This window comes from Ranitomeya imitator, chromosome 2, assembly GCF_032444005.1.
Source record: "Ranitomeya imitator isolate aRanImi1 chromosome 2, aRanImi1.pri, whole genome shotgun sequence".
Taxonomy (NCBI): Eukaryota; Metazoa; Chordata; class Amphibia; order Anura; family Dendrobatidae; genus Ranitomeya; species Ranitomeya imitator.
In genome coordinates this window covers 830,815,694-830,828,166 of record NC_091283.1, presented here as the reverse complement: position 1 = coordinate 830,828,166, position 12,473 = coordinate 830,815,694, and the positions used below count along the sequence as shown (strand labels likewise).

The 12,473-nt window shown below is 40.6% G+C and overlaps 1 protein-coding gene across 2 annotated transcripts in view; it reads left to right on the top strand.

The window, feature by feature from the left end:
• The window catches only part of LOC138666015 (ovostatin-like), a 71,014-nt gene that overhangs the window by 44,587 nt on the left and 13,954 nt on the right, over nucleotides 1-12,473 (top strand). For both annotated transcript variants that reach the window (XM_069754070.1, XM_069754069.1), the window contains exons 26-32: nucleotides 2,222-2,398; nucleotides 2,836-2,914; nucleotides 3,664-3,817; nucleotides 7,175-7,252; nucleotides 8,773-8,932; nucleotides 10,551-10,756; nucleotides 10,852-11,067. In XM_069754070.1, coding sequence (XP_069610171.1) covers nucleotides 2,222-2,398; nucleotides 2,836-2,914; nucleotides 3,664-3,817; nucleotides 7,175-7,252; nucleotides 8,773-8,932; nucleotides 10,551-10,756; nucleotides 10,852-11,067 — 1,070 coding nt within the window. The remainder of the gene's footprint in view (nucleotides 1-2,221; nucleotides 2,399-2,835; nucleotides 2,915-3,663; nucleotides 3,818-7,174; nucleotides 7,253-8,772; nucleotides 8,933-10,550; nucleotides 10,757-10,851; nucleotides 11,068-12,473) is intronic.

Here is a 12,473-nt window from a genome sequence, read left to right as displayed (position 1 = left end):
GCAGCCTCTTCCTCTATCAGCGGTCACCGTTACCGCTGATTAGAGAAATGAATATGCGGCTCCACCCCTATGGGAGTGGAGTCCATATTCATTTTTCTAATGAGCGGTCCCACGTGACCGCTGAAGAGGGGAAGAACTGCAGCTCCCGAAGACCGTGGGACGGCAGGGGGAGCGCCAGGATCGCCGGAACTAGGTAAGTGTGCCTCAGCGCCCTCTCCCCCTCACCCGCCGACCCTGCCACCCACCGTGACTCGAGTATAAGCCGAGAGGGGCACTTTCAGCCCAAAAATTTGGGCTGAAAATCTCGGCTTATACTCGAGTATATACGGTATATGTATTCTACGTGTATATATCTATTCTATCTATTCTTTTCTAAATTGTCAGTGTGATTATATTGTACACGGCACATAAAATGTTGGCTTTTTTTCTATCTATCTAATATATATATACATATATATATACTGTATATATAGATATATATATATATATATATATATATATATGTGTGCGTGTGTTTTGACAAATTTTTCCTTTGAAAACGATATGTAAATGACAGAGAATTTCTGTATGTAATAGCTCATGTTAAAATCGCATTGCAATAGGATGTAGATCGAATTCTAGGTGTGAAAAATCAGATTGTACTTGCATTACACTCGTGGATGTCAGATGCATTGCACAATGTCATACCTCTGGCAGCAACTGTGCTTGGCTGTGATTGGTGTTCCAATTTTGACTTGTATACCTCTTGTATACCCCTCTTAAATTCAGAGAAAAATGGGGGTGGGGTCAAAAGCGAGAAGAGAGGACAGAATGGTGATCATGCATTTCTATAAAGACTGAGATGCCTAATTTATAGCTCCCTAGCCATTAATTAATTCACTTAATTTGACTCTCTTTAGAGGCCGCATCAAGAGTTGAAACCCACATGGGCAAAATTCAAATTTGTATTTATTTTTACCAAATATGTACTTTAACTGTAATATATTCCTATCACCAGGATCATATCCTAATATCTAGTTGTTGTAACAATAATAATATTAGCAAATACTGCCAATTAGAAATGTAGTATAGTTCTTCTGATAAGCTGTGTTGTTTATCTCATGTGTCAGGCATTGCAACAGCTTAGGTATCCATGGTTACAATCACTAGAAAATAACTAATTGTTATATGAGTGGTCGTAACCTAAGCTACTGCACTGCCCTTCACATGAGGTAAGCGACGTAGCTTATCAGGAGAACTATACTACATTTTCTAATTAGAGATATTTGCTAATATTATTATATTATTATTATTACTCTTACTACATATCGAGATCTTGGAAATGGGAATACCCCTATAGGGTCACTAGTTTATTACAGTTCCCAGTATATCGCAGCACATACTATAACAGGAACATTATGGTAGCACTCTTCCATGCATCAATAGTGACACTCATTTTTTCCTCTATCTCTTATGTCAGCACCAAAAAAAACTCCTGTATCTTAGCTTCAGAGACAGACAGCCATTTTCAGGAGGCGGCAGACAAAGTATTTTACAATTTTTGCCTTCCTGATCTTCCATAAACAAATGTTATCACTGTGAATTACTCAAGACTCAATGAAGCCTTGAAAGCCCTGAGACGTAACGGAAAAATAAGTAAAAAAAAAAATCAACTTTTTTTTTACCTTTTGGGTGGAACATCATTAAAAAATTAGGAAAAAGTAAAAATGTTAAAAAAAATAGTTATGCTATAAAAATCATGATATTGCTACAAACAAATAAATGCTGCACAATAATAAATAAAGATCTGCGCTGAATGTATGGGCCTCAGCTATGGCATATCATACAGTATATGAAAATACCTGTTGCGTAATGACGAAAAAATATCATTTTTATTTTAGGACTTTTTATTGTCTTTTAATTTATTAAAACTTTAGGTTGAATGTGAAGCTCAAAAATCGAGCAATTTGTATTTTTTTTTACATTTCTTGAAACAATAAAAAAGGCAAATTTTATTTATAAAGTATCTGCTCAATAGTTGTAAATGATAAAACATAGTTAAAAATGGAAAAATGTAACGTTATAGCTGAAGTTAAATTATAATTTCATTTCTTATAAGGACGCTCACATAAAAATAAGACAGTGACGCATTCTCTTAAATTTGGGATGAAATATTAAAAAATGATTTCTGCTTTAAGTTCTATTTTATACAATGTTGTTGTTTTTTTTTTACAACGTTCAGGTGACACGATGCAACTCGGAGTCGAGAATCTTAATCGTCTGCTGAACTTGCCAGATGGATGCTGTGAACAGAACCTTTTACGGATAATTTCCACTGCAATTTTTCACAAATACCTCAGTGACATGGGACGATTAACTCCCGAGCTTAATGAAACAGTAAAAAATGTTCTCATTAATGGTAAGGCCTTCTAAGCTGCTCTGCCATGGACGTTCGGTTGTAGAGTTATGACTTATGGGGGAGTCTGAAGAGTTTAGAGGCTTTGATATGGGTCAGGTCGTTGGTTAATGTTACCAAAATTTGCGTGGCACATGTAAGGCCAACGGTAGTACTCATTCACACTAGCAGGATTCCCAACGCCATCGTGTGGAGCCAAACTGCTCTACTGGTACGATGCTGTACTGATCCCATACGCTACCATGCAGAAGTCATTGGGCTACCTACTGATTACCGCAGTCCATATAAAGTCAAAGGGATCAAGCTAAGATTTTCTATTTCTCCCAATTGAATTCTCTGCCTAATTCCTGAAATTGCCGCAATGGAGGACCTACGGACAGTTTTAAGCCAGCTGTTAAAAAAAGTAACTGTTAAAATTAGTCTTTTTCTTTTTTTTTTAGCCTATGCTCGACAACTTCCATGCAGAAGCTGGGATGGCCAATATTCTGTCTACCGAAATTCATTCGTTCCAAATTCTTGGTAAGGGCAAAGTGATATATTTAGTCTTATGTCAGTAAAATGCATCCAAAGGGGCAGATGGCAGTGATGAAAAATATGAAGACCAGTTTGGAAGCAGGGATCTGATTAGTTGTTATGTGTCATGCAGCTGCAGTGCAGTACAGCGCAACCTTCACCAGGGGGAATTTTATAGGGAAGCGAGACTGCACACACTGAGCAGCTGTCACCTAGTGGCAAGAGAGTGGTCAGAAAAGCCGAGTCACGGCACATGATAACAAGTCAGTACAAAAAGGATTAAAACAGAAAGGATAATCAAGACGTAGCAAGAGATCAGTAAACCAGGGCAAGCAAAATACGGTACAATAGGGACAAATCAAGACAGAGTCAATAGCCAAGCCAGGAGGTCAGAATCAGAGAATGAAGCAGAACAGACAAACGCAGGGAAAGGGCAGACAGAGGGGGATAACAGACACAGGACAAGTCAGGGTTCACAGCAGGACAAACCAAGGGTTTCCAGAGTCAGGTTCACAAGCCGAAGACAGAACTATAACTGACACTGCCAGCAAGATTCATGGGAGCTAAATAGCAAACCTGAACCCAGAATGAGGCAGGGCAAAGTTAACCCTTGACATGATCCATCCAAAAAAGGGCAGACACTAACAAACCCTGGAACGGATCATGACATTATGTCTACACACCTCAAGGTTTGAGAGTTTTGAGCATAATTTTTTTCTTTCTACGACTAATTAGTTGTATCGTCTATGTTTCAGGGTGCTCGTGAACTCATTCTATGCGTTTGAACTGGCCAAGGATATTATTTATGTTGATACAGAAATGCAACAACAGACACTGTTACACCTAGGAAATCTCCAGGACCTCACAACCGGCTGTTTCCATCCAGTCGGGTCATTTTTTACCACCCAGGTAACGGGCACTCTCTTGAAGACATAAGTAGAATTTCTCATTTCAGATATAAACAAATCCATAATGTATAACACAGCGCCAAACCAATATTTATTACTGGTCATGGATATCCATGGTGACCCATGATGTTCTCCTGAATTTACCACTATCTTTCTTCTGCTCCTACATCACTGTGCTACAAAGATAGGACACCCTCTTCTTTCTATGAATATCATGTCTTGTTAGTTGAGTGGGTGAAGTCATCAAGGAGACATCCAAATGGAAGAGTTGAGGATCACACCCTCTTGTCTAACAAGATTATATTTATGTACAAGTAAGAGGATTTCCTTAATAACTAACTATTCAGTTGGTATAATAGGGCTTTAAATCCTAAAATCCATATTAAACTAACTATACAGTGTTATAGTGGACTTAGCCCCTATATAAATCTTACTAACACTGTAACTTTACTGGTATTGGGCTTGAAAAAAATAACTTTTAATTTGTGACTAAATGAGAGGTCTTCGGTGCACCCTGGGCATGCCCAAAATCTCTGTGCACCATTATCACCCTTATTTTGCATCTTGGGGGCTCCCTTATCAGAGTGAACTCTGCCTTTCATGTGTGTGAATGCACACTGACACCGGTTGTGCCGGCCTCGCATGCGCACATGTCATTGCGGGTGTACGCGTAGAGGCGGTTCATGTTTCCTTCCTGGCTTTTCTCTATTGGCACCAGTGGTCGTGCTGGAACACCAGGAAGTTCATCGAGCGACTTCAGAGGGAAGGGCAGGTAACATGCCTGACTTCATTGCATCACATAATGTGGGATTATCATCACTACTGCCACCAATGATAACACTTTAGCAGCTAGTTTCAAAAAATTTGCCCTATCAATTATATCAGGCGCCCCAATTCTCCACCCTCTCCTCTTCTCTGAAGCCGCTCAATGCACTTGTACACGCGGAATTGCAGCAAGTGTCATCAGTAGACAAAAGCCATTTGCCTTGGCACAGTGAGCATGCCCATAATGAAATGTGTGCTCACTGGGTCACCACAGCAAGTGTCAGTGCGCATGCACACACACACACACACACACACACACACACACACGGCTGTGTTCGATCTAGGAAAGTTGCACTGTCAATCAGAAACAGGGAAAGCCCCTATGATGCAAAATGACGGGGGTATGCAACCTTTTGGCCATGCCCACAGTGCACCTAAGTCCACTCACTTGCATACAAGTTAAACATTTTTTCTCGAGACCTGTACTAGTAAGATGAATAGTGATGCTGTGGTTTTTTTTAAGGGCTAAGTTCCCTATACCACCATATAGTTGGGGTGACAGATTCCACTTAAATTCGAGCATAGCCCTGGGAATATCTTCAGATGGGGGTAGAATTGTCTACTTATTTTTGCATAAACGCTCAATCTTTCCAGCCCAGCCTGAATTTTTTTTTTTTTGCGAGGGAGCAATTGCCCTTTCCCCCTTAAAACATAAATTAACTGTGGTTTATCACATCTTTGGGAAACTGAGCTCAAATTTCCTAGCCACACAAAGCCTGATTACTGCCACATCTGTTCTCAATCAATAAATCACTTAAACAGGACCTGATAAACAAAGGGAAGTAGGCCAAAAGATCCTCAAAAGCTAGACATCATGCCGTGATCCAAAGAAATTCAGGAACAAATGAGAAACAAAATAATTGAGTTCTATCAGTCTGGAAAAGGTTATAAAGCCATTTCTTAAGCTTTGAGACTCCAGTGAACCACTGTGAGAGCCATTATCCACAAATGGCAAAAACATGGAACGGTGGTGAACTTCCCCAGGAGTCACAGACTGACCAAAATTACCCCAAGAGCACTGCGACAACTCATCCAAGAGGTCACAAAAGACCCCACAACAACATCCAACATCATGATTCCACCATAAGAAAGAAACTGTGCAAAACTGGCTTGCATGGTAGAGTTCCAAGATGAAAACCACTGCTGAACAATAAGAACATGAAGGCTCATCTCAGTTTTGCCAGAAAACATACTGAAGATACCTGAGACTTTTCTGTTTGGACTGATGATACAAAAAGGTTGACCCTTTTGGGAGGTGTATGTCCCATTACCTCTGATGTAGAAGTAACACAGCATTTAAGAAAAGGAATATCATACCAACAGTAAAATATGGTGGTGGTATTGTGATGGTCTGGGGCTGTTTTGCTGCTTTAGGACCTGGCATACTTGCTGTGGTAAATGGAACCATGAATTATTTTGTCTACCAAAAAGTCCTGAAGGAGAAGCTCCGGCCATCTGTTCTTGACCTCAAGCTGAAGAACACTTCGGTTATGCAGCAGGACAATGATTCAAACCACACCACCAAGTCCACCTCTGAATGGCTTAAGGAAAACAAAATTAAGACTTTGGAGTGGCCTAGTCAATGTCCTGACCTTAATCCGATTGAGATGCTGTGGCCTGACCTTAAAAAGGCGGTTCACGCTCGGAAATCCTCAAAGGCGGCTGAATTACAACAATTCTGCAAAGATAAGTGGCCAAAATCCCTCCAGAGTGTTGTAAAATACTAATTGCCAGTTTTCGCAAATGCTTGATTGGAGTTGTTGCTGCTAAGGGCGGCCCAACCAGTTTTTAGGTTTAGGGGGCAATTACTTTTTCACACAGGGCCTTGTAGATTTGGATTTCTTTGATGCATTTTGTGATTACTTGTGTTATCTTTGTCTAATATGTAAATTTGTTTGGTGATCTGAAATATTTAAGTGTGGCAAACATGCAACAGAATAGAAATCCAGGAAGGGGGCAAACACTTCTTCACACAACTGTAAGCCCGGGCAGGTGCTCACATGTGATCATGCAGGCCATCTGCAAAGATGTGGAACATAGCAGAGACTACCGACAAGGGTGAGAAAAGTAAGGCACAGATCCGGGGCAGGTGCATAACACTGAGTCAGTTCCAACATCTTCAGGACTGTTGGTAATTTTATCACACTGGTTGAGCTGATCTTTGAGTTACGTTCTTGTTCACAATATTTGGGATTGAGGGGTCTTTGGTCCAATTCATACAGATACTGCTCCCTGAGTAAAGTCACACAGGTGATGGATTGGGCAGAAAAAGATCGGCTGTTGTCAGTAGAGTGTTCGGGATCGGTTGCCAAAAGAAGTGTACCAAACTGACTTTGCTTTAGGGACCCTTCGACTTTAGTGCACACTGCTGGCTCCTTTTATGGTTTAGCTTTGAATCTTTTCCTTCCTCACAAAATAATAAAGGGGAAACTGAAATCTACTACTGTGTATGGAATCTTGACAGTTTGCAGATATAATTTATTATTATGTAATTATTGTATATGCTTAATTTAACACAACAAATGTTTTGTAGGATAAAAAGGAAAATGACATCCTCTTTACGGCATACGTGGTACAACGATTACTGAAATGTTATTTATACGGCATCGGGGTGAGTAAATCTAAATGTTCTAGTGTATGAGATAAAACTACATGGATTAAAATAAATTTGAAAAATGTTGAGTTTGTGAATAAGTTATATTTACAAAATTGTAAAATTTGATAGCATAACATCGTTACTGATCCTATTAATAAATTCATCCATAAATGGTGGGTGTGTTTGTTTGTTTGTTTTTTTAACTCACTCCATCCAACAGTAGTCCACCCTTCACTAGCCATTGTTGTCAACTTTTCCTTTTTGTCAGGGCGCCTTCATACTTAGCATTTTTTATTTTTATTAAAAAAAAAAAAATGTTTTTGTATTTTCTGGTTAGGTGTTAGCTAAGTCATGAAAATATGCAATACAGTTTTTTTTTGCACTTGCTAAATGTTTTTTGTTCTTTATCGTCTTCTTGAAAACATAGACAAAATATTAATATTAAATACTCCAACAGGACATTTTCTTTTTTTTTTTTTTTAAACAGCGTGCCCTAGGTTTGTGATTTTTGTATTCTGCTATTTTCTTATAGACTTTTGTAATGGAAAAGAAAAAAACCTTCAATTAAATACTCATTGAAAAAAAATGTCAAACACCCCCACCTCCCCAAAAAGCAGATGAGATTCTTTTTTTTTTTTTTTTTTAAACAAACCACAACAAAATGTTTGTGACCTAGGCCTCATTCAGACATCCATGTTGCATGTATGTGTTCTATCCATGTTTTTCACCTATATTACATGTATCCAATATAATCTATGCGGATGTTCACATGCCCTGATTTTTCGAGAACCCTGCTATTTTGGTTAGAAGGTAATGTAAAAATTGTGTGCGATGCAAGAAATGGTTCGTAGTTATGTTTTTTTTTTTTTTTTCTGGACAACTAAGTCACAAATAACGAACTTGACAACCATAATAAGAGATATGAATTAATCAATGGATTAAGGTGTTGACACAAGTTAAAGAAGTTTTCAACTACTTGGGCAACTTCTTCTCATACCCCTCGCTCTGCCCTAATAAAATAATAAAGTTTATACTTATCTCCCGTGTCAACATTCTTCCTGTGGAGTCATCACTCGCTCTCCCGGTTGTTGTGACACTTGAGCCCAGCGTCCAATCAGCGCCGGGGTCACTGTCCCTGCCTTTGGACAAATCGAACATGAAGATGAAGTCTGGGATTAGCTGCAGCCCGGACTTCCTCTTCATGTTCAATCGTATGAAGGCGGAGACAGTGACGCCAGCGCTGACTGGGAGCCGGGGTCACGTGTCACAACACCGCATGAGAGTTTCCAAGGGAGCGGGTGCCGACTCCACCGGAACGCCACCGACACGGGAGGTGAGTATAAGCTTCTTTATTTTATCGGGGCCAAGCGTGGGGTATGAGAAGGGGTTGTCCTAGCACTGGATAACCATTTAAGTTTGGGCTAAAGATTTCATTGATGAGCTTCGTATGGTATTTAAACTGACCTCTATAAGTTTGAAGTTCTATGTAAAATTTTTGAAAAGTTCAACGTTACTGTATTTTCCATTTCTCATAGGACTCCCTGTTGCAAGGAGGTTTGAGGTGCCTCCGAAATGCTGACTTAGAGTCTCTGAATACGTACGCGCTTGCCTACACGTCTTATGCCGCAGCTCTGGCTGATGTAGATATTTTCAATAGAGTGTTGAACATTTTGAGACCAAAGGCCATTGCTGAAGGTATTTTAAAACTATTCTTTTATAAATCCCTGTGGTCCTAAACACGTAAGCGATACAAACTGTAACATCAGCCATTATCTGCTTATAATGCTGCAAAATCTGTATAAATGACTAAAACCTGTCTGTTTTAGCAAATTCTTGTATTCTCCTTGAAATATCAAATCTGGAAGATTCGTTTTTCCATAGTTACTAAAGTTTTGAAGCCCAAAATTGAGACATTTAAGTTCCATCTATATAAAAGTGGGTCTTGCATAAGTCCAGCCCATTTCAGCCAAAGACATGGGAATTTACCAACAAAATCCTGACTCTTAGTAATACTAGAACACTAGAGATGAGCAAATTGATTTAATGCCACTACGTGTTCACCTGGCAAATTTGTACAAACTGTGGTCCGCTTCAAATGAGTTACCTAAAATGACCACACATTGCAGAAGTTTGCATCAACCCGTGAGGGATCACATGACCTCCGGGGGACTCCCTTGCAGCTATCACATCACATGGTAAAGTACACAAAATCCGGAGGGATTATCATAGACTGTATAAAAGCTGAGGCAGGGAATGTGTCATGACACTGACAGGATGGTTCCGCCTCCATCCTGGTCAGGTCAGGGTTAATTCTAGTCCGCCTCTTTTTGGTTCTGGGGTGGCTATTTAATGTTGTTAGTTCCTGGGTTTGATGTCGGTGATACTTCCGTATACTCGGATTGTGGTTGCTGACCCAGGTTACCTGTTCGTAATCGTTGTTCCTCTGTGCGTGTGAGTTTTTGCTGTGTATGACCCGGTTTATTCCCTGACTTTTGCCTCCGTATCCTGCATTGTACTGCCCTATCCTTCCTGTTATCTGACCCCTTGGCTCGTCTCGGTTTACTTTCGGCTCTCCTTTGACTATATTTACCTTCTGTACCCTTTACTCCGCACTCCCAGCTGAATTCCCTGGCCGCACAGGCGGTGACTCTGTCCCCCTGTTATCACATGACTGCTTTGTTCCAGGTCCTGTGATCACTGCTTAGTCTCAGGTCCTTGCACACTGCGTGCCTTGTTCCTCCACTCCCTGCACTCATTCCTGTGCCCTCTGATAGCGCCCCCTAGGCTGTGCCAGTGACACCGTCAGAGTCATTACAGAAAACACTTTGAAAAGTCACAAACATTTTGAACATGGAGTTGCGCAATCATTTTTTGACTTTTGTTACTTTCACCCCAGCTTGAAGCACCTAAACTAAGATGGGCAGAGCTGTGGAGGACCCAGGGAGGAACAAGAGCACGGCTACGACTGCCTGTCGAATTCAGCAACAAATGGAAATGAAGTAGCATTTCTGGCACAGCGCACAGAGGCGCGCACCACTGAGAAGATTCGCTGAATTCATTCCGTAGTGCGCACCTCTTAATTATTTTGTAGCATGAGCCCTTTATTTAGAATGGCCTGCACAACTCCAGTCTTAATGAATCGTGTTTTCAGTTTACTTGTAGTCTTTGAAATACTTTTGATTCGCCATGATTTGCCACAAATCGAATTACCTGGGAAAAATTAGGTGAAGTTGGTAAATTCCGATTTCGACTCACCTCTAAGTAAAAGTGGAAATGTCTTATTTATGACTCTCTCATATTGTCTTGCCTCTAGGTGGTACAATACACTGGGAGAGTGAAAACTTACCTTTAAGGAGGCCGTATTATTATGCCTCAGCAGATGTCGACATAACAGCAAACATTTTCTTGGCTCTTCTAAAGACCTACACACCAACTCCGGAGAACAAAGCTTTTCTGGGCCAAATAGCGGCATGGCTGACTTTTTGTCAGAACTCCAGAGGTGGCTACTCATCTTCACAGGTATTCAGGAGGTTATACAAAGACCCCTGTCAGATCTTCACAACTCCAATGAAAAAGAAATGGACGACTATGTCAATGTTGTCTTCTTCCATTAGGACTCAATGATGGCCATTGAGGCCATGACTCAGTATGGTCGATTGTTCTTCGTTGAGGAAAGTGATGCTGTCGTTGTTGTCCAGCAAGGAGATATTGAAGTTGCCCGAATAAATGTAGATGAGAGCAACAAGCTGCTGGTTCAGAGGGTGAAGCTGGACGTTGTACTAGGAGAGTACAAAATTTATACTACGGGAACAGGCAATCCCCTGGTACAGGTAAGATAAAAGTCCAAATCGTTTTGTTGTCTTACTTCCATTTCCACATCACAGGACTGCCTCCAGAACTTCACTACCCCAGCCCCCTCCATAAAATTAAAGGGCTATCTACAGGATATAAACAGTTTTGGGGTCTTTGTTTTTACTAAAACTGCATGTATTTTTTGGCTAGAAATTGTTTTTGCAATTGGGTTTCATTAAAAATATTGCACCGTTTCCCTTCAATAGCTTTTGTGTTGCAGTGCCTATTGCAAGCTACAGAATGAGTTCACTGAGAATCTGCTAGTGAGCTTGTCCTAAATGGAGAGTTTTTAACTCTTATCTTCCTCTGGTGGATTTATGACCACATGAAATTTGAGCGTAAGGTCACTGTCATGGTCAGGATAAAAGATATAGGCCGGGGTCACATTTACAAGTGCAATGCGAGAGACTCGCATGAGTCTCTGTCCTCAACAACCGGCACTGCCGCCAGCAGTCGGGAGCGGAGCCTACAGCTGTATAAAAATACATGAAGCCGCATGCTCCAGGCCTGAGTGCCGGCGGTAGTGCCGGATATTGATGCAAGTCTGACTCCGGCCATAACGTTCCTATCATATCAAGCTGGTCGACTTCTTAGTTAACTCATTCTGCAGCCAGGGATAGATAATGCAACACAGAAGTCATAGAAGGCAAATGGTGCAATATTTATAATGTAACCGTCTTGTAAAAAATTATCTTTTTAGCCAAAAAAACATACATTTACCGTAAGTGAAAAAAAATCCCCTGAAAATGTCCATATCCATTAACCCCTCCCAGACATAGGAAATACTGGTACTTCCTATGTCAGGTCCCTGTGTATGGGATCTACCTGCAGCAGCAGCGATCAGAGCTAAGCAATGCTCCAATTACTGCTGTTAACCCCTTAACTGCCATTCTTTCACAGTAGCATTTAAGGTGTGTAGTCCATTATATGTATAGAGTTGAATCTGGTTCCTGGGCAATCCACTCCACTGTGCACGGATAAAGCTAGAGAGGTATCAAGCAGCTTTCAAAGTGATGAAAAGAGTTTTTTTCAATCCAGCAAAGCGAATTAAAAGCAAAAATTCTTCATTGCAATAGTAGCATGGGCATAAAAAATATTTGACGCGTTTCAAGTGTGGCTGACTCTTAGTCGTAGATACATGAGTTTAAAACTTATCAAGACTAAAAGCAAAACAGTTGAGTAGAAACGCTAGAACATCGGCACAGAAACATGAAGAAGGTCTAGCTGATGTCCATCCTGGCATCCAGGTGTGCATCTAGTTCTTCTGCCGATAACTGTTGCTTTGTGTTCCTGCCAGCTACCCATCCATGGCCTCGATTTCCTCCCCTGAAGATATGATTAAGAGTCAGCCAGACTCGAAACGCGTTAGTATTTTTCATGTCCA